A 27,921-nucleotide genomic window follows, 5' to 3' on the forward strand; every position below is an offset into this window, starting at 1 on the left:
TATGTTTTGAAATTTTTAATCCAGATTCAAAAAGAAAAAAATAGTAAAAGAAGTGTAAGAGTATAATTACTTTTTTTTTTAAACATACTTTTTAACTTAATGTATATTAAAAAATACTTTAATATGTGTCAACCAAACAAACTAATTTTATTATTAAAATACTTTTATGAGTATTTAAGCATTTAAGCACTTTTTTGTTTCAGACCATTCTAATGGGCATGCACAAGTATTGTTAATGATGGGCTTTCATGAACATGACTGCGAGAGAGATCAAGCGGTTGGATCTGATGAATGAGTATCCAGCCGTTCATTGCACAACTCTGATATCTATATTGATTTCGTAATGGCGATAATATGCCCGAATAATTTTGGAGTCAAATTCCTTTTGCATTCATATATGGAGACAACAAGGATTCAAATTCAATCAACTCATGTATTTACCCTTATAATTAATTCAAATTCAGACCTTGCTCCAACATTAATTGAGCAAGTTAGATCCAATCTACTTCGCTTCAAGTATGTTTGATACCCTACAAAATAATGGGCATGTATCCCCACAAGTATGGGAACAACAGTTACTGCAAGTGTTAGAATATAATCGACCAATACATATGTTTCTATAATGTACCGTTTCTGTTTATTGGGAGCGTCTGTACAAATACATTGCAAGGATACCAAGAAAACAAAATTTCTTTTTAACTGCTTGCATAGTCACAATTTATGCGAGACCATGCCGTGTGTTGATAGAATCAATTCCTTCAACCTACAACCAATGGAACTTCAGGAGGGGAAAAAAAAATAAAAATTAGTGTGACAGAAGTTTGTGATTTTTAGCAGCACATCAACTTGTAGCTTCTAACCTTAAGGAAGCTTGCAGCCGTGTCTGTGGTGTGTATACATCTAGGAATCCGGCTTCTAGGTGAGAAAATGATCGATCATATGCTGTATAACATCTGCACCTTCTATATGCATACTTTGGTCTTTGACCTGTAAAATGCAAAGCGTGGGAATTTGCTCCTTTAGAAGGATGACAGTATGTTACGGTTCTTTATGAAGTTTTCAGTGAAACCTCATTGATTCATAAACAACTCATCAGAAATTATGTTTTGTGTGTGTGTGTGTGAGAGAGACCTCGTTGCAAAATCAGTCCATCAAGAAGTAACAATACTATCGAAACAGCAGAACGTTTGTTAGGAGCACCGATGGAAATAATTAGGGGATACCTGTACATGAACTCAGGATTAAATTCCCAGTGTGCTTCAAAAGAACTCACACCTTGGTTGCATTAGAATTATATAAACCAGTTGAAATGAACAGTTTTGTTGTCAAATATTGTTGTAGCTGATTGCATCCAAGAAAAATAGTAGTTTCAACTTTCCTAAAGTATGTCATCATTCTCAATTAAAACAGATGAAGCCTTCTGATAAAGTGACCTTTTCTTAGGAGGATAAATAGTAAAAACTCCTGTTCAGAAACCCCAGTGAAGCCTAGTAATTTACTGACCAAAGCCAGTTTCTAAAATAAAGTATACAGTGATAATCTCAGCAGCATCAACCGGAGAACCGTTTATGGTATGAAACAGCCAGCTTATCCACACAAGCAGTCCAAAACATGTAGCAGAGAAATATATAATATAGCCATAGATGGAGATGGTGGAATAAAGTTCTTTTAAGAAGTAGAAAACGTGGACTTTGTGGTTAATATTGGCTTCCCACAGCAAGTAATCTAGTTAATAAATAAATAAAAATCCAGTTGAGTCATTTAGAGGACAAATCAGGGAAAAGCTTGCCAATTGTAGAAATTCTATTGCTGTATATAAAAAACTAACACCATTAAAAATGAAAATACACAGGTAAATACACAACTCAAAAGCCTACAGAAAAATGCGAATAGACATACCTAGACATTCACACATACCCACATAAACTGAATATGCTCACGGTCTGTGTTTGTTTGGGTGCACTGGAGAGAGAGAGAGAGAGAGAGAGAGCTACCTGAATAACACTATGAGCAGCAAACTTCTGTCTGCAGCTGTGAAAGCTAACATCTACTTTGTCCCATGAAACACGAGATAGGCCGGTCACCAGTTCCTCTGCACAATGTAAGACTGAGAAAACATTGAAAAAAAATTGATAGCATCCAACAGAGTAAAATGAGGAAACAATGTTGTAACCAGAAAAGGAGCAAACACCTTAGCCTTGTACAACCTAATGTGTTTTCATGCATAAAATGGGGTAATCTCCCCTCCCCCCATGACCCCCATGAAACAGGATCATAGCAGCAACTTTTCTAAATTAAACTAGCATCAGATCCAAACACATGCATCAGGTTTTGGGTAGTCCACAAATTTACAGAAGTACACAATTCTTAGATCCGGACTACATTTAGTGACTGACCAGAGTTAATGCACTGTAACACATTTATAAATATCCGTGAAGTCCCGTAGGAAATGAAGCTCCAATATTTATACATGGAGAAGGTGTACATTTTTTTTTTTTTATAGGTAATCAAAGATATTATATTCATAGAAATGGGCCAAGCCCAAGTACACAAGAAGTATACATAAAGAATGCCTAGCTAGAGGTTACAATAGAGAGAAGAAGATCGTGGACACTAAGTCCGTTACAAACTATGGCCCCCGCCCATAAGAACAATGACTTAAAAAAGAAAATTTTTAGCTCATCCATTGTTCTCTCTTGATTTTCGAAACTTCTAGCATTTCTCTCCCTCCAAATACACCAACACATGCATATTGGTACCAATCTCCATATTGCCGCTACCTGAGATTTGCAGTGTAGTCCTCTCTAGCTTGCGAGGAAATCCACCAATCTACAAAGCATAACCCAAGTCAACCCAACTCTTGAGAAAAAATCATCCCATATAACCTTGGCCACCTCACAGTGTAAAAGCAAATGATCTACTATTCCCTATGCTTCTTACACATACAACACCAATCTAGGACAATAACCCATCGTTTCCTCAAATTATATGTAGTGAGGATCTTGTCCAAAGATGTTGTCCAAACAAAAAAAGTTGCTTTTGAAGGAGCTTTCGTCTGCCAAATGCTCTTCCACGGGAACACAGACATTCCGGAATTCGTAAGCTTTTGATAAAAAAAAAATGACAGAGAAAATACCTTTCTTAGAATAATTCCAAAGCATCTTGTCTCCTGTGCCCCTGAAATACTTGCAAAATATAAAGCCGCAAAAAACTCCATAATAGACTCCAACTCCAATTCCTAGGCTGCCCTAATGAAGTCAATATTCCATTGAGGGGTGCCATTTGAAAAGACCAGAAGGTCGGCGATCGATGCCTCCTTTTCTCTAGCTAGCGCAAAGAAAGTAGTGAAAGTATCTCATAGACGGTAACCATTTATCAAACCAGAGCATGCGAACCATCGCCTACAACAAAATGTTCATGTCCTTGAAAGGTCCCCCAAAGACTCCTAATGTTTTTCCACAACCCCACTCTCCATGAGTGCCTTGTACCTCATTCGAGCACCATCCTCTCCAAGCTTCCCCGAAATGTGAATCTATAACAGACTTCTATAAGGCCTCCGTCTCATTTTGGTACATCCACAACCACTTACCCAATAGAGCTTGGTTGAATTTCATCAAGTGGCGGATCCCCAACCCTTCCCCAGAAATTGGGTACAAATTGTTAACCAATTAACCAGGTGGAATTTGAACTCTTCCCCCAATCCACTCCATAAGAAATCCCTTCGTAACTTCTCAATGCGGTTAGCCACCTTTATGGGAAGAGGAAACAAAGACAAAAAGTAGGTGGGTAAGTTTGAAAGAGTGCCTTTAATCAAAGTCAACCTACCGCCTTTCGACAAGTATAGCCTCTTCCAAGCAGCCAATCTACGCTCCACTCTTTCTACCATATCATTCCAAATCCTTTCAGATTTAAAGGAGGCACTCAAAGGTAAGCCAAGATACTTCATAGGAAGAGAAGATATTTTGCATCCCAAGGTAGTAACAAAAATCTCCACATTGGGGACAGCCCCCACAGGCACTATTTCCGACTTTGCAAGATTGATGCTCAACCCTGACACATCAGCAAAACAAAGGAGTAGCGCCCTCAAGACTTGAACCTGACCAAGATGTGCGCCACAAAAGATGAGTGCCATCGGCAAATAGTAGGTGCGAGATGTTGAGCTCGCCATTCCCCACCGGAAATCCATAGAGTAACCCCCCGTCCACCAGGCCCTTAATCATCTTACTAAGAGCTTCCATGACAAATAAAAAAAGGAGAGAAGAAAGCGGGTCTCTCTGCCTCAAGCCGCAAGAGTAGTTGAAGAAACCCACCGGTGTACCATTTACCAATATAGAGAAACAAACTGAAGAGATGCAAAATTCTATCTATTTCTGTCATTTTCTCCCAAAACCGCATCTATCAAGTAAGTAAAGTAAGAACTACCAGTTGACATGGTCATAAGCTTTCTCCATGTCTAACTTACAAAGTAACCCGGGTTTTCTAGACTTCATACGACCGTTCAAAACCTCATTTGCAATAAGTACCGAATCAAAGATTTGTCTACCTTTGACAAACGCATTTTGCAACTTTGAAATTAGTTTTTCTACCACCAAGCTCAATCTATTCACTAGCACTTTGGACAGAATCTTATACACCCCATTCACAAAACTGATGGGGCGATAGTCTTTCACATCCCCCACCTTTTTGGGAATGAGGGCTAGAAAGGTGGCGTTAATACTCTTCAAATCTAGTGTCAGTATGAAATTCATTAAAAACTTGCATAAGATCCTCATTGACCACCTCCCAACAAGCTTGAAAGAAGCCCAATGTAAACCCGTCCGGACTGGGAGCCTTGTCACTTGCCATACCTTTAATTACGCTACTCACTTCCTCTTCTTCAAATGGCCTCTCTAGCCACCCTGCACTCTGCTGGTCTAATGTAGAAAAAGACGAACCATCCACTTTCGGTCGCCAAATGTACTCTTCTGATAGGAGTTGTTGATAATATCGTTCAATATGGTTGTTTATTATCATCTGATCCAAAGAAATTGCCCCATCTACCATCAGTGTATCAATAGCATTGTTCCTCTTATGGCAATTAGCCATCCTATGAAAGAATTTAATGCACTTATCCCCCCGCCTTTAGCCAAAGCGTTCTTGATTTTTGTCTTCATGAAATCTCCTCCATCAAAGTTACTCTTTCAAGTTCCGTTACTACCTACCTCTTACGAGTTTTTTCATGTTCAGAAAGAATTCTGGCCTCCTCCTCGCCTTCCAGGCCCTGTAACTCCTCCACAAGTGCACGCCTCTGCTGAAGCACATTGCCAAAAACTTGTTTATTCCATTGCTTCAGATCCTGTTTCAGCGCTTTCAACTTCTTAGCCATAATGAAACTTGGGGAGCCGTAGAAACTGTAGGAAGTCTACCAAAGTCTGACCCTGTCTACAAAACCGTCAATTTTAAGCCACATATGCTCAAATTTAAAGTACCTTTTGCCCCCTTGGATGCCTCCATAGTCTATAGTGATGGGAAAATGATCAGAGCATAGCCGGGGTAACCTTCTTTGAATTACGTTCGGGAAGTGAGACTCATAATCAGGAGTTATCAAAAATCTATCAATCATTGACCAAGATGAAAATTCTCGGTTATTAGACCAGGTAAACGTGCCTCCTGATAGTGGAATGTCCACAAACTCCTGTTCTGAAATGAAATCAGAAAAATCTCTCATGGTTGGAGTGATACGAGATACACCCAACCTTCTGCTTGGAAAGCGTGATGTGTTAAAATCTTCCCCAATGCAACTTGGTAGCTCCCACCAACTAATAACTCTCGCCAATTCTTCCCACAAAAATCTTCTCTCCGAATCAATATTTGGGCCATAAACACCAACAAATGTCCATTTGAAGCCATCTTCTAGATTAACAAAAGAGCATGCAACGGTAAGATCACCCACACACTCCTCCACCCCTTCCACCCCTTCCACCATCCTTGTGTCAAACATAATTAGAACTCCTCCATATGCTCCTTTTGATGGTAGGTGAGACCACCCGACATGTTGCCCTTTCCATAAACTGCAAACGATTTGTCTAGTAATAGCTTCCAACTTAGTCTCTTGTAAACATATGATATTCCCCTTCCACTGGCGAAGTAAATTTCTAACTTGGAACCGCTTATTAAGATCATGCAACCCCCTCACATTCCAAGATAATATTTTTGGTTTCATGGGACAACCATTTTACCCCTCTCCTTGCAACGCTCCCGATTGGAGCTCTTCTTGCCTTCGTCCTCTTTCATAGCCCAAGTTAGCCTTTTGAGTTCTTTCCTTCTTTTTGGCCAGACTCAAGGATTGATTAGATTTGGATTGAACATTCACAGCCTCTACGACTGTAAGTAAAGCCATAAATTCAACTTCAAAATCTCCATAAGAGATCCATACCAAGTGCTTAATATTTATTGATTTCTTGATTACCCAATCTGAGTTGGGATGAAAAGAATTGAGAGGAGTAGGACAATCCTCCCCATCCCCGTTATCTGCAAACAAAACCAAAGATCTAGCCAAAATAGACTCCCCCATATCACCTTCTGAACCCGTCATTGTTTGCTGCTCATTCCCAGCGTGTTCAAAAACACTAAGGTCCTCTAACGACTCCAAACCCAGACCAACAACTTACTCTTGCACCGGGACCACTACCTTTGCCTCCATGGTGGAGGGAGGCATCCCAGCAGATGCCAGCGGCAAAGATGCCGCCACGAGCCCCAAAGTCAAAAAAAAAACTGTAGTCTTCGTCATCTTGATAGGTTGAGTCGACGCCAGGAGCCTTGTCACCATCAGGGAGGCGGGAGGCAAGCTAGAAGAGGCCGGCAACGAAGTTTGTGCCACCGTGAGGGCAAACGGCCCAACCATTAGCTCCCCGTGAATCATGGGGTAGATCTGGGTCGACGCCGAGAGCCTTGTCGCCGTCAGGGAGGCGGGAGGCAGGCCAGAAAAGGTCGGTGGCGAAGTCTATGCCACCGCGAGGGCCAACGGCCCAACCCCTTGCTCCCCAAGATCCATGGGGTAGATCTGAGTATGCGGAGAGCAGATGACATCGACGGCGCTGCCGGCGTTTAGGCAAGTTGTCGTCGCCGTCGAGGTGAGGATCTCCTCCGGCCGGAGTGTGTCCATGGGCCGAGGAGCGGTTGCGGGCCCAGACACGACCTCTAGCCCACTCAACATAATGGGTGGCTCTCTGGCCTAACCCCCAGTAGAGACGCCTCAAGCCTTACTTCACACGTAACGGACCCAGAAGTTGAGCCCATATCAAAACAGGGCCCAACCTGTTTCACCTTCCAGCTCACCCGACTTGGGCCTCTCTAACCCATCCCCACTTTGGTCTTTCCTATAACAGGTCTGAAAGGCTTCCTCCCTTTTTGAGACCCAAAGCCTTGGCCCCAGCCCAACCCAGGCCCAGGCCCCAGCCTTTCTCTATATTGAAAGTCAGAACTCCCAATTCATTCCCAAGTGTTTCCAGTTCCTCCTTCACCCCGATAAGTTCCTCTTTCAAATAAAACAGAGCCTCTTGCATTCTACTTTCCACTGCACAGACGTTTGACAGTGACCCACTCACCATATCAAGAACAACATTTCTGCTATCTCTTGCATTTTCGCCCAAATGTTCCCTACCAAGCACTCCCTTTTTGTTTTTTCCATACACTTCCATTCTTCTACCCGCACCACCCAACGCTGTCTCTGCATATGACAGCCTCTCCTTCCCTTCCCCTTATCTCCCTCTCTGTCCAGCCATGGGGTCAAAATAGGAGCCTGCATAGACACAACCCCCATTGACAAAGCAGTCTTCATCTCCATAGACAGCAGCTTCCAGCCCTTGCCTTCCATCCCTTCTAGGATCGCTAACAGACCCTGACCACCGGTGCCACCACCATAGTCTGTTACTTCCAAGAAAAGCCCAAACGCATTAGAGCGCCTATGAGCAAAGAGAGCTTTAGCTCCATTCCTATAAGTCTTATAAAAAACCTTCCTTCCCCCTGAAAATAAACATTCTTCTACAGTGTTTGCCATCCACCGAGCACTAGCAAGATTGAGCATTATCTCCTTAGTAACCTTCCTCCCCCTCTCCGTGTACATTATCACATGAGAGGGTACAGAAATAGATTTTGTGTAGTTATACCTTCAGCTGTAAAGGTTTTTAAATAATCACAACAGACATTCTTCATTTTATCCTCATCTGAGAACCAGATAAGTTGTTCAACAAGTATTTGCACTCACTCTATCCAATATTTTTTTATTGGCACTGGGTGTCTAGGATAAAGTCCCGACTAATCCCGGGGGTGCACAAGCTCACGGCACCGTATCTAATACTCCGAATCTCACTGATGCCCCCATGAACATAGACCTTAGCTGTCCAAAGATGAAGGTGCCCAAACAACACCATATTTTCTCATCAAAATTCAATACGCAATATACAAGACAAAGTAGTCTTTAGAAATTCAAAAATTAAATTATATCAAACAGTCTCATTAAATTTAAAACTTACACTAGTGTTTCAACGCATAGCATAAAAGTTTCACTGCTACTTTTCAGCTTTGTCAAAAAGATCCTAACTTAAAATTAAGTTATCTGCACATTTATAACTTGCTAAAAACACAAGATATAAGAAAATAAAAGGCTGTATTCGAAAAGATGCAAATAGATATCAACGGAAATAATAGTCAATAGCACATGGTCGGTTGAAAAGGAAGCCTATTAACAAACCTAGTGAACTAGTTACTAAAAAGCAATTAGTATAGAGAACAAGAACAGGAACTTTTTCCCAGAGTGAAGTCACGAACCTTCAAGCTTGTCAGAGCCACCATCTTTAATTGAAGTAGGCTCACACTGCTCATCATCATAAGCCTTGCAGTGTTCTTCATATACAACATGCGGATATTTTTCATTAAGAGTATCCTCCCACTGATAACCAAAAAAAGGCTAAGTTATTAAATTAGAATCAGAATATATAGCATCTAGCCACAGAAACAAATTCAAATAGATAACAATACCTTTGGAAGATCACTATTACGCCTAATACATGATGTTCTCCAGCCCACGATATCTTAACAATGTTTCATAATGGAAAACAATGAAGATAAATAGACAGTTTATTTCGAGAAAGTCCATGTTAGCTTAGAGGGGAAAAAGTACTTGTGACTGTGAAAACAGGATACGGTCATAGCCCACATTTGAATAAGCAACCCGATGCCTGAATGCACGCAATGCAGACCTGCATGATAAGTTTTTTTTTCATCCTATCAAGTACATACTTAGATCAACTGATGGGGCATCTCATTAAACTTGGTATCATTCAAGATATAAGTATAATAAAATGGATGCAAGTAGCATACATGAAATAACAGTCACCATAATCTTCTATCATGCGTTTAAGCAACGGAGGCTTTCCTTCATCATCATCATTCATAAAAAGATGTCGACCTGTTCTCTTAAATATCAAATGAATAACAAAATTTGCAAGTTTCTCAATAGCAGGTACACCGAAAAGAAATGGTACCTGCAAAAGTCAGTTTTTTAAACGACAATAAATTGGTCAAATCAATCTCAGATAATAAAAAATGACAATAAGGAATATCAACACAGCTGTCACAGCATCCAACAAAAAATGGATGCTCCCACTCGCGACCCAATTATTGTAAAAACTTGTGCGTATGCTGCATCCTTTCCCTGACACTTTTAAAACACGAACATCAAAACCCCAATAATGACAAAAAAATAATAATAATAAATAAAAAACACAAAGACATGCACACTTGTTCACCAACACCAAAAACAAGAAAGTTACAAACTTTCCTCCATGTACAGCTTCCATTTTGCTCATGGGCTCCATGGTCCATGAAATCTGCCTGGGAAAGTCAAATTAATTACCCAAAGCAATGTTGAAACATATCCAATCTAGCTTCTAAAGTCGATGAATTTCTTGTCATAAACAAGAAAGTAGTCATTCTTAGAGCTCTCTCCCACGGAATGCTCCTTTAAATTTTAAGATATAGAACATAAAAATGAAAAAACCCAAAAGTGGTTATAAGCCACAACTATGCAATCCATAACCCCAGCCCAAAAAAAATAGAATCCACAACCTGCCTCGCTAATCTTTACAAAGACAAGCCTATTTTTTACTTTTCAAGAATGAACTTAAAACCGTGAATATGTCAAAAGGAAACATATCCAGGGTAACATTAAAGGTCAATCCCCCCAATCCCCAAACAAGTCAACAATTACAATGGAAATTAACTGCGTATTGAAAATGGACTACCACTTAAGGTTTGATAGTATATCGTACTTCAGTCCATGCCCAGCCGAGGAGCCAATGACTTTTGAAGTTACAAAAATTTCTCAGCTGGAGAGCAAAGGTGTGAAGCTGCTGATTTCTTTGTAAAATTATATGATACGAAATCGATCAGAATAAGGAGGATAGGCTGCAATGAGTGCATGATTATAATTCCAGATTCTCAGTGAGATCTTTCTACAAGGTCTTAAATAGTCATGGTGATAAAATATACCCCTGGAAATGTATCTGGAGAGCAAGGGTGCCTAGTAAAGTGCATTTTCTTGTTGGCTGGTGTCTCTTGAGAAAATATTAACCACGGATAATTTGAGAAAAAGATGATTATTTGTAATTGACTGGTGTTTTATGTGTAAAAAAGATGGCGAATCTGTTAACCATCTTTTCCTTCATTGTGAGGTGGTGACAAAGCTGTGGAACGAGATTTTTGCAAGGGTAGGCATTGCTTGGGTGATGCCTTTGCGTGTGGTGGACTTTTTGGCTAGCTGGCAAGGTTTAGTGGGATGTGGAGGCACTGCAGCAATGTGGAGGATGATACCCTTGTGTTTGTTTTGGTGCTTATAGTTAGAGAGAAATGGGAGGTGTTTCGAAGATTGCAAACAAACTATGGGAGAATTCAGGGATTTTTTCTTTAGCACTATAAGTTTTTAGGTGAAGAACCTTGTAAGGGATGGGAATATTTGTAATGTTTTGCCTTAGTTCTATTTTGCTATAGCTTGTATCTAGGTGTACTCGCTTATATACATCCTGTGTACTTGGACTATGTCTATTTACTTGGAATAAATTCTATTATTACCTATCAGCAAATATTTCTCAGCTTTTCTGTGTATAAAAAAAATCTCAACTTTCTCATTGATAAAAATTGACACCTTGAACAGTTTTTTTTTTTTTTTAAGAAAACCATCATCCAGTGATCCAACTTTTCTAAACTATCAAAGGGAACCCCACCAAAACAAAACAAGGAATTATGCAATCTCCACAAATCCTTCCCCAGGCAGATTAGTGAAACTATAATTTCCCCATCCAACCCCCAAGTTGGGATAGCACTGCAATAACAACAAATCTTATTTCCTGATAAGACAAACTTTTGAACAATTAACTTCAACGAATTTAAAAATCATAATGAACACATTTCTTACCAAATACAAACGGATATGGTACCTGCTTATGACCCCTTGAACCAAGATGAGGTGTAGCAGATGTGATGAAATTCATAGCCTCCAAGCCGCCTATTGTACCCTTTGAATCCTCTTCAGATCTATTAGAAGATGAATCCTCCAGATTTTCCCTCTCAGGTGGTCTATACAATCTCCCAATAGCATATCTTGCCACAAGTCCTCCCACAGAGTGTGCCACAAAGGAGATCTTACGTAGATTTGGCTTTCTTCGGATGACTTCAATGACCTAGAAATAAAATGTTCTGTTAATGATGACATAATACATAGTCAAAGCTTTTTTATCAAAAAAAAAATACATAGTCAAAGCTTGTTGTCAGCTAAGTAAGCAGACTTTGTTAATTTCAAAATATCAGGTAGAACCATTCTATATCTGTAATTCTAACGATACTACCAACCTCTTCAGCTAATCGCTCTCCCATCACATCCACACCGTCTAGAGTCAATTTAGACACATTTCGTTCACTGCCTGAAAAAACAAAGTTAACCAACTTAAGTAAAATATGAGCAAACATTTTTCAAGGCTGCAAGACATCTCGAAAAGCAAATCACTTAAAATATCAATATTCTATCAATTTCATATGCATCAAGACAGTTCTGACCATCAGAATCAATAAAGGGGCATGAAAAACCAAAAGGATCAAACTTTTGACAAGTCAAACAATTTGAAGCACAACATTAAGACCCAATCCCATATTAATCAGAACAGTACTAAATTTAAAAGCCAATTCAGCAAGCCTCAAGAATAATCCAAGGACAAGAGAGTATCCGTGTCTGAACATGACCAACTTCGGTATACAGCAGTCCATGCTATTGCCTTTAGAACAATCTGATTACTAGCACCAATTACATATCTAACGAGTGCAGTGACGTGTTACTGAAATTCCATAATGCAAAACGATGATAAAGAAAAAATAAGAACATAAAATGGAGGAAAATGCATTTTTTCTAGGAAACAAGAGGGTGTGATAGGATTTGAGATTTTGAGAGCCAAAGAGACAGCGGGGACTAAGCAATCTAGCATGCTGAACACCAAAATTTGGGAGGCATAGGGAGGCAGGAGACAGGAGGCACTAGGACTCAGAACTCTAGTATACGGAAAAAATTATTATTATAACTTTTCTATTACTCCTCCATTCCAATTAGAAGCATGATATGAAAATACTTTTCAATTAAAACCACGAAATGCTCCACAAGAGGACGGAAATGATTTTTTTTCTTCAAATTGAAAGCATTATATATATATATATTAAAAAAAATATTGCTTACAATGAACAAACACTTTATCAGGAAGCACTTTAACAAACTGCTCTGCTGCAAACTTCCAATCTGTGGCACTTCACAAAAAAAATATAAAACCCCTATCAGCAATCAACAAAACTGAGAGTTCCCAGATGAGAAGTGCATTTTTGTATAAGAAAAGATAAGAAGAAACAGAAAGTAAATGAATTCCAATTCAAGGAATCTACGCTACATGATTTTCTTCCTCTGATTTATTAACCAGCACCTAAAGAAAGAGTAGAATGAGTATTCAATGGTTCTCTTCATAAAACTTGAACACAAATATGTATTCCAGTCAAAGAATTGAGAATATGGTCATCAAACACTTATAAAAAAAATAGGGTCATCAAGTTCATTTACTCCCAATGTTTTTCTATATTCTTTTCTGATTTTCCTCTTTCCATGCATTTTTGGACAAACAACCAGATTTATAATTCAAAGAGCAAGTCACTTTATACAGTTGTGCGGAGTCAGATTCGGGTGTGCATTTAAATCATCGACCCTAGTAACACAACCCAAACCGACAGGTTTGGTTTTGTTTTTTCTTGGGTCAACAGGTTGGTTTGGCTTTTTGGATTTTCAGGAACCAACGAAAATGAAATTTAGATTGGATATGTTATATATTTAAAATATCAATACTTGTTTTTTCTTTCTCATTTATTAATAATCTAATAAGAACAATGCTTTTTTAGTTTAAAGGCTTAAAGATGTAAATAAATTATTAAAACAATATGATTGAAGGGCCATAGGAATAATTTTTTTGCTCAAAATAATCGACATTGTCACTGCCCTAATCGACAGACAAGACCATTTCATACCAACCACTAGCAGGTATGGTTTGAGTTTCTTACTTCAGTGTGATCATTTTGATTCATTCAGTACATCTCCAAACCGATGATGGTGATTCGATTCAGCTCCCGACCATGTATAACTCGAGACAAAAAAAGTATAATAAAAAGAGCCAAAATGTTTACAAAATGATTGGCAAGAAAAAAAAATGGCCAAAAACTTCGACTATTACGCAAACTTCTTTAGATTGTTAACGCATGTTCTAAATTATCAACTTGCTCCGAGAATAATGACGAAAACTTCACGAATTGCATAAGTCAAAATTAAATTCCCTTCCAAAATGGACAAAATCAAAGAATATACGTTGAAGTATCCAAAAATGACACGCAAAGTACATGTTTGATACTTTTATATAAATTAAAAAAAAAATTATCCAAAAATAACACGCAAATAATACACAAAACATATTAAATTCGAAGTTATAATTTAAAAATAAAAATAGAAACATAACAAATCTTCTCAAGTTCTGGGATTATTGGTTTCCAAACAGTAACGGAATCAAGTTCCAACATCAAAGGAAAAAATAGAAACAAGAGTGAAAAGGAAAAGACGGACCATTCACCATAAAGACTCCAAAAATGTTTTAAACGAATGAAAAAATAATTAAGCCACCGTCGAGCATAACCCCGTGCAATTCCAGCTCCTAAAAATGATACAAAAAAATAAAAAATAGAAAGAATCTGACCTGCCGAGGATTCCATTAACCATGACAACGAGATGATCGGCGGAAGAAGAATCGGAGTCCTTACAGCTCCACAATTCGCGGCCTCCATTTACCGATTCTGAGGAGCACACTCCGTTCTCTACGGCGCCGTTTTCCATTGTAGAATCCACCGCTCAGCAAACCTCAGCTAAAGTGCATTGACCAAGATAAATTAAGAACCGATAGGGATTCGGCAATGGAACAAGGTGAATACAGGAGCCGTGTTGGGGCGGATGGAGATTCTCAGGAAAATCAGGGGGAGAAAGTGCGAGAAAGCGAGGAGAAACGAGATGGTTGTGAAAGGTTGGTGGGTGGGAACAAAAAATGAGAGGGACGGAGGCCTTGGAGCGAAGGAAACTATAGCGGTAGGGCCTATATAAAGTGGCTATATATATATATATATATATATAAATAGAAAAAGTCTATCTATTTGCACCGGCAGGGAACGCCCCTGCGTACCCGTCCATCCACGTGTACAAATCAAACGTTGCGTTTCATATATTCTATCACACTGAATTTTTGCTCTCTCTCTCCCTTCCCTTCGGCTGTGTTTAGGTGACCAAGTGTCCTCAATACTTTCCAAGTATTCTAGTACTTTTAAAAATACTTCACATACCAAACAATTTAAAATACTCTCAATGGGACCCATAAACTCACTTCAATCTCTACTCATAACTATTCACAAATATTCTATAATACTTATCACTATTATATATAAATAAAAAATAAAATCACTATAATATTTATAACTATTAAATATAAATAAAAAAATAGTTATAATATATAAATAAATAAAATCACTATAATATATAAATAAAAAATAAAATCACTATAATATATAAATAAAAAATATTTATCACTATTATATATAAATAAAAAATAAAATCACTATAATATTTATCACTATTAAATATAAATAAAAAAAATCATTATAATATATAAATAATAAAAAATAACTATAATATATAAACAAAAAAATATTTATCATTATTATATATAAATAAAAAATAAAATCTCTATAATATATAAATAAAAAATAAAATCACTATAATATATAAATAAAAAATAAAATCACTATAATATATAAATAAAAAATATTTATCACTATTATATATAAATAAAAAATAAAATCACTATAATATTTATCACTATTAAATATAAATAAAAAAATTATTATAATATATACATAATAAAAAATCACTATAATATATAAATAAGAAATATTTATCACTATTATATATAAATAAAAAATAAAATCACTATATTATATAAATAAAAAATAAAATCACTATAATATATAAATTAAAATTAAAATCACTATAATATATAAATAAAAAATAAAATTACTATAATATATAAATAAAAAATAAAATCACTATAATATTTATCACTATTAAATATAAATAAAAAAATAAAATCATTATAATATATAAATAATAAATAAAATCACTATAATATATAAATAATAAATAAAATCACTATAATATTTATCACTATTTAATATAAAAAAAATCATTATAATATATAAATAAATAAAAATCACTATAATATATAAATAAAAAATATTTATCACTATTATATATAAATAAAAAATAAAATCGCTATAATATATAAATAAAAAATAAAATCACTATAATATTTATCACTATTAAATATAAATAAAAAATAAAATCATTATAATATATAAATAAAAAATAAAATCACTATAATATATAAATAAAAAATAAAATCACTATTATATATAAATAAAAAATAAACTACTATAATATTTATCACTATTATATATAAATTAAAAATAAAATCACTATAATATATAAATAAAAAATAACATTACTATAATATTTATAACTATTATATATATATAAATAAAATCATTATAATATTTATCACAATTATATATAAATTAAAAATAAAATCATTATACTATTTATCATTATTATATATAAAAGTAAAATAAAATCACTACAATATTTATTACTAAAAATAAAATAACTATAATATTTATGGGACCCACACATTTATTAACTACTTACTCAAAAGTCAACAACTCAACATACTTCACACATCCAAACAACTCAAAATACTCTCAATGTGACCCACAAATTCACTCCAATCTCTACTCATAACTATTCACAAACATTCTCAACACTTCTCAACACTTTTCAACACCCAAACGTACCCGAAGTGATAGAGCAAACATATACTTACAGGTCATCAAGGAAACATAGATCGGGAAAAAAAAGTCTAAAATAAATAACATCCAAGCTTATCAATTAACGCTTTTACTTCAGATAAAAATAAAAAATTATCCCAAGCCAAAGTGCTTGAACATGGTGGAATCCTTGACCCTTCATAAACATGGCCTTTATAGTCAAGTTGCATACATATTTGTGGAAAGAAAATCCTAGCAGAAAGAATGTCCCATATAATATAAATTAACAAACAATAACCATAGTCACTAATTTACTACATGCAAAGACAGTAAAAAGAATTACTAAAGGCTTTATCAGACTGTACTTTTTATTCACTCTAATCTCTATATCAGAATGTTTGATCCTTCTTTCACGAACAAGAGCCTGAAACTTGACAGTGTGTTCTCCTTCAAAACTCGAATAAAAGTCCAAATGAAAATGCTAAACCTAAGGCACTAAAAATGTCGCTAAAGGCAATAAAACTGACTTCCAAAATAACAAATTTAGAAAGTATCTAGGATCTATTAAAACAATAAAACTTCAACTAAGCTGAACCAAAATCAACAATGCTCATATCCACGACGACGACCATCGACACTATCTCTCTCTAAGACGCTAGAGGGCATTAGAGTTAGATTTCATTTCGTATTTTTTAAACGCGTTCTTTTCGAGCGCCCTTACTCTTTATTTTTCTTATTCAATTATATTTTATTTATATTTTATTTTATTTATTTATTTAATATATTAACTGACGTGACATAATATCTCATGAACAATTCTTATAGCATAACTGATATAAATAATTACCACGTGGCGAGAGGTTAAGGAACTGAACTTTAGGTGAAGGCGGCTTTAGTGCTTTGATTCTACCAGACGGTGTGCTGTGCTGTACTTGGGAGTGGTTAATTAGTTGGCCCCCACGTCACCGACTATTCGACGTATTAATTATTTCAAATTTATTTGATTTGTTTTGGTTCGTTGATTTATATTTTGGGCAGTGCTACGTTCACTACTCCCAACTATCGTAGAGAGTATCGTTAGATATAATTGTTTTTATTGTTTTTTTTATATGTATTTTTTTATACTTTTAAATATTTTTAAAAAAATATGATATTATTAAAAAATATTTTTTTAATCAAAAAGTAAAAATAAGAATTAAAAAATCAAATAAACAATTTTAACAATAACATCGAATTTTAAGTATCAGTAATAAGAATATCATTTTCTTTATTTCTACTAATTATTTTCATGTGTTTTTGATTTTTTTACATGTATTTTTTTAGAATAATTATACGTACAATTGTTAACTATGTAAATATCATGTAATTATTTTAAAAAATAGTGAGATCCATTATTAAAAAATTAATTTTTTTCATATGGGTCCGATGTTTTATTCACTTTTTTCAAAACGATTACGCAGTAGTTACACAATTCATAATTGTAAATATATTTTCTCATTTTTTTAACACTTTTAAATATATTTTTTTTAAAAAAATAAAATATCATTAAAAAATATTTCCTTAATTACGAATTAATAAACAAAACAAAACAAATAAAATAAAATAAAAACAATGCAAGCAGCAGGAGCTGGGAGCGAGACGCTTAGATTTTCCTTATGTTTTTTACTTCGGCCTGATTCCCGTATCAATACATCTCATCTATTTTAATATACAAATATTATAAATATAAATATTTTTTTTAATTTCAAATTTTTAATTTTTTATATAATTATTATAATTTTTTAAAATCTCTTGAGATTAGTTTTGTTATACAAAATCAAACTGTCTCATCGCATCTCATCTCATAAATAATTAACATTTTCTTAAACTCTCACATAATATATAATAAACAATTTAATTTTCTCAAATCTCAAAATAAAAAATATTTTATAATAATATTTTATTCAATTTTTAATAAAACATCTCATTTAATCCTATATAAACTACGTAACCAAACAAGGTGTGAATAAAATACAAAAAAATAATTCTAAGTTTTTCAAGTTTCAAAATAAAATTATATTACAACAATATTTTAATTTTATAATATTTTTATTCAACTTTTTCTATATTATTTCTTAAAATTTCATAAAAATCTTAATTCAAATAATTTCATTACTATTCATAAACTAATTTACTATTATTTATAAATCATTTCATTCTATTCCACTGTATCTTAATTTATTTGATTTGTTCCGGTACTGTAGGTTATGGTGATGGAATTAAGTGGCAATATACTTTCAGATTGATGGATATCCTTTTATAATTTTTAAGGTACTTTGGGCCTATTTGGGGTCGCAGTTGGAGTAAGTGTTTAATAGAAAAAAAAATTATGTTGATTGGGAATTACATATTAAAATATTTTTAAAACATCATTTATTCAAACGTGCTTTTTTAAATAATATAAAATGTAATTCAAATTTTAAAAAAATGTTAATTGACGAAAATATCCATACAACTCTCAAATAATTATAACTTTCAATTTTTAAGAATATGATCATAATTTTTAAAAATACAAATAATCATCATTTATACCTTATAAATTACTTTTTTAATTTGTTTCTAAATAAATATGACGTGTTTGAAAGTGATTTAAACATATGTACTAAACAGTAAATAACTTTTTAATATTATAACTTATTACTTAGATTATAAGTCTTAAGCTCTAAAGTTATAAGTTATATTTTTCACCGCAATTCCAAACAAACACTTCACAATTATACAGGATATATAAAGTTATGGGATGTTTGGAAATAATTTTGATCTCATCTCATCTCATTTCATTTATTTCCCAAACATTACTAAAAAGTAAATATTTTCAAATTAATTATTACAACATTCCGACTATATAATATTTTTTATTCAATTTTTTCTCTCATTTTTAAAATTTCATAAAATATTAACTCAAACTATTTCACTATTATTCATAAATTATCTTACTATTATTTATAAAATGTTCATATCATTTCATTTTGTAAACATCTCTTTATTCTATTTTAAGCTAATTTATAAGGTATACTATTCACGATAAATTTTAATTTATATGATTTTAATTTTATATTTTATATTTCAAATCAAATCACACCACCTAAATATTTTATTCTCAATTTGTCATTTTTGTGGATATCAAAGATGGACAAGGATCGAATACATAGAATACAAAGAATAGTTGTGCAGGATTGCATGAATTCAACCCATACAAATAAAAGTAAACACTACTTTGATGCTAAATCCGAATAGGAATCAAATCAAAACATGTGATTCGTCACAAATGCTAAACATATATGTTATATTCCGCAAATAAAAATGAAAGTACGTTGCCTAACTCTTATAACCAATTTCGCGTTTCTCGTGACATGTTTCTCCCCTCAAGGAATGCCTTAAAAGCTCTATTACTCATAATTTCTGCACACCGTATTTATTTATATTTTTTAAATTATTTTTTAAGTTGTTATTTTATTTTATTTTTTAAAATTAATTGAATTATTTTATTCATTATCTATATACTATATAATTGATAAGAAAAAAAATAAAAAATTATATATAATATGTGGTGTGAGAATAATAAGTATATTTTTTCTTTTGAGGAATGCGATTTTGCAATCATTTCAATAGATAAATCTAAAGCTAAAGTAGTACATAAATAATATAATTTAAAAAATGAAAGTTACAATGTTTTATATTCTATTCAATCCTCTTACACCTTGTAAACAATACTGTCTTGTGTATTGGTTGGACGCACATAATTACTAAAAAAACAAAAGAGTCATGGACCCACGAGTGTGTATTATATGAGTCACCCCTTGTAACATTTTAGTCCAAAGAAATAGTTTATTGTAGATAGTATCTCCATCCATACGATCATAACTATAGAAAGGATGACTTTTCAAGCACATTGGGAGAAACAAAATAAATGTCAACAAAAAATGTGATCGTCATTTCAGTTACGTTCTTTTGACTAGTCCATTATAAAGTATATAAATATTATATAATTATTTTTAAAAAAATAAAATTTATTATTAAAATTATTATCTTTTTACGTAGATTTTAAATTTATTCACTTTTATCAAAATAATTACACGACATTTACATACTTTATGACTACTAGAAAATTATTTTCCTAGTACATCATTGGTTTAACATAAATGAAATTAAAGTCGACGAGAAGCGTGTACAGCCAAGCAATATGACTACTTTTTTTCTTTCAGAAACGTAGGAATAGAGGCGGTGGCCGGCCCATGATCAAATTTCCCATTTCTATCCAATAATTGAACCTTCAATGGAAAAACAAGTCGTGCATGCATTACTATATTTACAAAATTATTATCATCTATTTTGTTTTGTATATCGGGGGTTTCATAATTGAATAGATAATGCAGTAACCGGCCGGAAAACGACAGCGTGAGATGCAGACACTTCAGAATACATAGTGTCCATATTCCCGTAATTATTGACCTAATTTATTGTCATTTGGTTCGTGGTGTTATCCACTTATAATGTATAGCACAGCATCAGCTTAGGCCCAACTAGAACTGGACCCGCTGGATCATTGCCACGTGTCTGATATATCTAGTAATGGGACTGACACTCAGTTTAGTTCTCTTGGTACAGCAGGGCAGCTTGGGCGTGTCAAATGATGCGGTGGACTATATAATAGATTTAAGGGATTAGAGTGGATTTTTTTACCTTTGGAGGAAAAAAAGAAATTATTATAGGTTGTAGCATCCCAAATTGTACATCGTTTGGCCATTTCATCAGTGTAAAATTGTACATGTCAATCCAGGTTGTATAATTTCTCGAGGAGCATGCAAATGCTACTAACACATCCCGAGTCTAACAGACTTGGAGGAATAGAAGAAAGTTTTGTTTGGATGCTAAGAGTATATAAGATGATTTGTAAATAGTAATGAAATAATTTGTTGCTTGTAGTGAAATAATAGTGAATAGTTTGTGAAGAGAAGTAAAATAGTCTAAGAATATCTTAGAACAGTTATATATTTATATTACTCTAAGGATAAATTGCCAAAGAGAGTGGCAATGTGCTAATGATACCAAACATAAAGACCCAACAGATAAAGATCCGATATATAATACAGGGATGGTTACAGTACTCCCGACAAAGTATGTCATTATACTCCCAATTACATAACAACAAATACATCTACACTCCCATCAACCCAACAAGAAGAAAGGCACCACTAGTCGAAGTAAAGTCATAGTAGCAACTACAAGACTGTCAGTATGTTTCCTAACTACCACACATAGAAAGCCTCCAAACTGGGTATGTTAGAATGCAGAGAGAGAGAGAGAGAGGGATCAGAATAGCTCAAATGATGGAAGGTGCCCGAGTCATCTATACCAGAGGAAGAAACAAACCTCACTCGTCTGAACCATATTCATCACTAGATTCTGGAAGTGCAGGCACAGCAGCACAGCAGAATGACTCCTTATCCTTGAGGAGAAGACAGCTACCATCTGAATTCCATTTCAGGTCGGCTATGGTATACTGCTGTAGCGGGACATTCACACAGTAAGCTCCAGAAGGGGTCCACATGTACAAGTGAGGGCTTCCAGTGCAAAGAACGAGTCGTGTGCATGTCGGGTCCCAAGCTGCTGCTCTTATAGGGTCTTTCTGCACTAAGATAGCAGCAAGTTCAAGGTGGCAAATGTCCCATATCCAGAGAGCAGTTGGCATGCTATCATTGCGAGTACAGATATACTGGCTATCGCTGCTCCATGACATAAGACCTGCAACAAAAAACTTGCGCTTAAGCCATATGGTTCATACTGTATAGTGTATATTGAACCTTCATACAGGGCCAACAGATTTACATCACTATTAAACCATATCCAAACTTGATATTCTAGGCAGGAAGTTTCACCAGACAGTTCTGCCTTCGAGTTGCTTATATCTTAATACATCTTATAAATAAACAAAGAACTCATTAATCCTTGATGAAAAAATAAAGGACCCATTTATCGGCAGAGAAAACCGGTTATCAACATCCCTTCCGGATAGCAGAAAGTACTACCCACCGCCGGCAAGGAATTCCAATGCTACTCCCATTGCTTTTCAGTTGACTGCTTGCCACGCTACATGTTTCAACTGGTCAGCCACTTGTTATCTTGTTGGACAACCAGTCAGCCACTGTCTATTTTGGTTATCTGGGTTTGATCCCCAGGCGATCGAGACTGTTTGCTCAAGTTCTGTAGTGCAATAATGTGCTTTTCATACAAAAACCTCAAAATTGCATCCCAGAATCTGGAACCCCAAAACTCTGAAAGTTCATCACTAACAACCATAGTGCCAAAGAATCTTCCAATGTCAACTTTCACTAAAATTGCATATAGGAATATTCATCTTAATTTACAGATACATATTTTAAATATATTTATGAGACTACTGTTTGAACACAGTCAGCCCGATTTACAACACTCTCCTAACACTGTATCCTTAGATTTGATACTACTGCATCAAATGAATATCATAAAAACTTGCATTTATTTCAACTATATAATAAACAAGGAAGAAGATGCTTACCAATTCCTTGTTTAGGATTGGGTTTGTCTGCAGGAGGCTTCTGGAAAGGCAAAGTGATGGGCAACTCCATAACCTCGTACCTAACTCTGAAGTGTCCTTCTGAAGCATTGTCTTTAAGATAAAGAACACGGGGAAAAGGCCTCATCAAATGATTGAAAAATTCAATTGTTTATACCAAGTAGCAACTCATGAATCTATTATGTAGAAACCTAAAGAGGTACAGTATTTAAAAAGTGGCAGAACAATTTAAAACAGAGCAATAAGAGAGATTTTATGATAAAGTAGGAAACATTACTTACATATGTAAATAACATATTTTATTTCCCTTTCTGAATTCAGACACTTAAGGCATTAAAATCAAGTTTAAGCAAATTAGTGTCCCTCACAAGCAAAACCCTCTCGAATGCCACAAAACTAAAGATATCACTTCGTTTCAAGCGATGCCCGAATAGGGGGCAGCCAGGGCCTCCCCACCACTAAAGATCTTTAAACACAATAAATTTATAGGTGTGGGCGTCTTTCCTAGTTTTATTGTTTGCTTAATGAAGTGGGCACCTGCTCTTACTCTCTTGGAGGCAGCTGTACCACTTCTTTACCGGTGGAAGTTAGGAGGTGCATGTATTGATTCTCTTCTATACCATATAGCAATGCTGAAGGCCAATGATACCGAGGATATATTATTTGGTGCTAGTGAGAGTTTTATGGTGAGGGGTGGCTTAAAAAGTGCTGAAAGACTCCAAATGCATTAGCTTTATTTCAGTTATTTGGATGAATATGGAACATATAGCTTTAGGCCATCCATGTTTGCCACATGTGCCAGATTTGATTACTCCAATTAAACTTGCTGCCTTATGAACAGAACATTGCCTTCTCAATTTAAAACCATTCACTCCAAGTTTCATGTTCCCCACTGACATTAAGCAATCTTAGCAATGCATTCTCCATGATTCATAGCTGGCCAGCTACAACCAACCTGGCAATTTTTATTTTATTTTAAATTAGAGCATCCAAAGAGGAGCATAAAAAGGAAGCCTAGACAATTGTATATTGGATTTTGGGAATTAATACAAGTGTCCTTTAGTTGTTGATTTGAGCCTATAAAACATGTTGTTAATGCTGTTTCAGTGTACAATTTTTTTATTAATAAGTTGTGCGACTCTTTTATTCAGAACAGATTGCGAATTAAGGAGGTGATGAAATAAGAGGCCACAAGCATAGAAATGAATAGCGGTGTAACTTTTCAGAAAACGAATTTCATGCTTACCATGATTATTGTGTATAAAATCGTCACTCAAACACAAGTCAGACATATCAAGTAGCAATGGTTCATCTACCTCCTGCAATTTTATGAGACAAGGTGAGATAGGTACAAAATATCGACCATCACTGGTTTTGGCAGCATAGGAGGGAATGAAAAAAAAAAATACCTTGAACACAGCAGCAGCACAAGGACCACGAACGGTAGACAAGTGCATAAATTCAGCAAAAGTTTTCCAAGTTAGGTGATTTAAAACCCGCAACATCTGGTCGTAACTACCCACTGCTAGAAATTGGCCACAAGGAGACCATGAAACACTTTTTACACCCAGTCCACTTTCGTATGCTTGATACTTAAATAGGCATCTCCCATCTGGAGAGTAAATTAGAACCTGTATCAAACAAAACCAACCATAAGCTATTGACATTTCAGCAAGAATAGTTGCAAATAAAAACGGCAAAATAAACAAACATCTTAATGCATTAATTAGCCATAAAATAGGAGATAATTGAGTATTGGTAGCATAGATGCACTACCAGTCACCTATGCGACAAGTTTTATTTGCTAAATAGTTGCAAAAAGATGTTCAAAGTTTTAACAATTTAGTAGCCTGGCATTTGTATTTAAAATGAATAACTACATCCAACCAATATCAATCAGTATATTCAAACTTTAGTTACAGAACCCATAGAATATAAAGTGCGAAAAAAGTGGTCGCTATACATTAAAAAAAAAAAAACAATTAAAAAGACAGTAGATTACCTTATATCAATCAATATCAATCATTACCTTATATTCAAGAGGTGAATCCCAGATAACTACAGCACTATCATCTGGTGACCATTCAATATCAGCCAAGTCCAACGTGTCAACAGCAAAAACACCCATTATCTCCCATGAATTACAAGACAGCAGATTCACATAGTCCTTGCAATCACGTCGTGTGCAAATTGCTGCAAATTTACCATCTTGGGTAAAAGAAACACCCTTGGAAGCATGCTTTGGCCATTGCACATGCACACATGCTGTGTTCACTAGTGACCAAACAGTTAACCGCAATTGAAAATCTGAAGTTGTAAGTATGTGCCGGCTATCTGGGCTCCACCTGGCATAAGCAATACCAGCAGGGCCGTCATCTATCTTGCATGTCCATTCAGGTTGGGTCAATGACCATGCCTGTATCATTGGTCTTTTATAGAGACCACAAAGAATGTATTCAGAATCAAGAGCCCATTCAATATAGCTTATCTTGTCCAAGCATGAAAACAACTGCACAACCTGCATTTGAAATTATAAGATAGATTCATCTCCTAGATACAATCCAAATTTCATTTAGATGCTCAATCAACAAGTCAGGGGAATTCTTGATTGCAATGAACAAGTTCGTAGAAAGCAAAGATTCAGGAACAGTTCTGAGCATTTACTATTAATATTCATAATCACTCTCAGGGGGCTTATTTTACTACCACTACAGATTTGTTACACAATGAATTAACTAGTCACTCAGAGTGATGAAAGACTTTTTTTTCCCTTAATCATTACCATTCTCTGCAATGCCTATGACAAAACTAAGTGTGCTCCGAAAAACGCATGTGATGATTTGACAATCCAATTAGATAGTTCCAAAAGAGAACCTTTTGTCATGTGCAAATAAGAGACAGAAACTAGACTGAATTCCTTAATGTGTACAAATGAGATACTGAATCAAAGTAGTCTGCTCTTGGTAAGTCTGATGACCTTGGAACTTCCAAACCTTGACCAAGATCACTAAAATAAATCAATTTTAATTCACGATTTAATATAATGGTGGTAGTTCTTAAAACCATTGCTACCGTGATCCTCAGAAATTAAAAGCGCTCTCTAAATCAGGGCATCAACAGAAGTACGTTTTAAAGATTAATTACTTTTGTCTTGTGTAGCTCGCCACGTGCAAATTTCAATTCTTCAGAAAACTCCCGTTGCACCTTTTGTTCACTTATGCAGAGTTATCAACTTATAAGACCATCCCATCGTACTATAGAATTTGAAGTTTTGGAAATACAGACCTAAGAAGTTCACATCCGATGTCCAACTCCTAAACCAGACATCGCTTCTAATGATGTAAGATTGCATACTCAGACCCAAATCAGGTTTTAACTCGCTGCATAATGTCAATGCAATTCGTAAATGGTCATGCAAGTTCAGACATCATGCGATTAAAAACTTCATCAGTTCACACGCACAAACTCCATCCTCTTACTCTCTCTTTCTCTTTTTATAGAAGGTAAAAATATTATCTGGCTAAGCCAAGCAGGGCTCTGAGCTTAAATTAAGCTGTCAAATACCATATTATCCGAGATCCGCAGATCAAAAAATGAATTTATCATCTAAATTTTCACCTACATTGTCCCAGAAACCAAACAGAAAATCGATTTTCATTCGTCTTGAAGGGATCGATTATATCTGAAGGCAGCAGCCATATAACCACTACACAAAACACCAATTACATTTAAATTCAGTGAAAAAAATATGCATATAAACACACCTTAAAGGAGAGAGTGTCCCGGATGACGAGGCGATAATCGACGGCGACGGCTATGAAGCGTGCGTTGGGCGAGAAGCAACAGGGCCCCGTCTGCTTGTAAGCTTCGGTGAACTCCATCTTCTATTAAGTCAGAGGATTGTCAAGTTCATAGATCCAATGCCGAGGGCAAGTACACAATGTGTGCGATGAAACCTCTAGTCCATGGTTCAGTTAAACACTGCAACTGGAGTACAGAGCGTTTCAGAGGCGAGTGGTAGATCTGTGCGAGGACCGTATCTCCACTCTAGGATTCGAGTTTCATCATTTTCCTTACTTGGGAGTGTGATTTCAAATTTGAGGGAGATTCTGCGAAAACAGATTTATCTTTTTATTTTTACCTTTTTGCTTTCTGAGTGATCTCATAATTCATAAATCCTTCGTTTGGATTGATAATAATTTATAATCTTCTCATCCTATTATTATAATTTATTTTAATTTTTATATAAAATATAATAAATAATTTATTTTTAAAATTTTAAAATTAATAATAATATTAAAAAATTAATATTTTATTTAATTTATCTAAAATCATCTCTTAATCAAAACAATACAAAAGATTGTTGTATTAAACTTTCAGAGAATTGTAATGATACCAGGTCAAAACAACGTGCCTAATTTGACAAAATAATTATTTTGAAAAAATAGTATAAATTTTATAAAAAAATTGAATTTAATCAATAATTTGAAGCATATAGAAAAAAAAAATCTAACAAATATTTAAGGGTAGTGATAGTTAATTAGAGTATAATAATTGCATGTTTGCATAAATTAGATGATAAAAACATTAATTCAAAATATAACATAATCCAACACATATTTATAACATCAATAGTTTTAGCAAAGTTATTTACGATAAGTTTAATACAAGCCCAACAAAAACATTAGTTCAAAATATAACATAAACCAACACACATTTATAATATTGATAGTTTTAGCAACAAACCCAATAAAACATTAGTTCAAAATATGAGTCATTTGATATTTTTACTATGATGCATAATTTTGTGTCATCTTGTACTGCATCAATAGAGACGACATTAAAATTCTTGT

At 34.6% G+C, this 27,921-nt stretch overlaps 2 protein-coding genes across 7 annotated transcripts; both read right to left on the reverse strand.

Moving 5' to 3' along the window:
- Nucleotides 1–413: 413 nt before the first annotated feature.
- On the reverse strand, nucleotides 414–14,688 carry LOC108998847 (putative lipase ROG1). 6 transcript variants are annotated; one of them, XM_035682955.1, is made up of 11 exons: nucleotides 14,304–14,688; nucleotides 12,758–12,817; nucleotides 11,887–11,957; nucleotides 11,475–11,717; nucleotides 9,361–9,524; nucleotides 9,184–9,239; nucleotides 9,019–9,071; nucleotides 8,809–8,929; nucleotides 1,995–2,092; nucleotides 861–987; nucleotides 414–778 (listed from the first exon to the last, which is right to left on the reverse strand). In XM_035682955.1, exons 1-10 carry the CDS (start codon nucleotides 14,389–14,391, stop codon nucleotides 916–918), a joined length of 1,026 nt encoding a protein of 341 aa, XP_035538848.1. In that variant the 5' UTR covers nucleotides 14,392–14,688; the 3' UTR covers nucleotides 414–778; nucleotides 861–915. The 6 variants fall into 6 exon arrangements, with proteins under 6 accessions (XP_035538848.1, XP_035538847.1, XP_018831119.1 ...); XM_035682954.1 differs by having other exon boundaries at nucleotides 414–763; nucleotides 12,758–12,825; XM_018975574.2 differs by having other exon boundaries at nucleotides 12,758–12,825.
- Nucleotides 14,689–21,567: 6,879 nt separating this feature from the next.
- LOC108998846 (WD repeat-containing protein WRAP73) lies at nucleotides 21,568–27,234 on the reverse strand. The gene is made up of 6 exons (XM_018975567.2): nucleotides 26,833–27,234; nucleotides 25,098–25,586; nucleotides 24,478–24,699; nucleotides 24,315–24,387; nucleotides 23,051–23,161; nucleotides 21,568–22,257 (listed from the first exon to the last, which is right to left on the reverse strand). The coding sequence occupies exons 1-6, from the start codon at nucleotides 26,947–26,949 to the stop codon at nucleotides 21,887–21,889; spliced, it is 1,383 nt and encodes a 460-aa protein (XP_018831112.1). The 5' UTR covers nucleotides 26,950–27,234; the 3' UTR covers nucleotides 21,568–21,886.
- Nucleotides 27,235–27,921: the final 687 nt, after the last annotated feature.

The sequence above is a fragment of the Juglans regia genome, chromosome 11, assembly GCF_001411555.2.
Source record: "Juglans regia cultivar Chandler chromosome 11, Walnut 2.0, whole genome shotgun sequence".
Classification (NCBI taxonomy): Eukaryota; Viridiplantae; Streptophyta; class Magnoliopsida; order Fagales; family Juglandaceae; genus Juglans; species Juglans regia.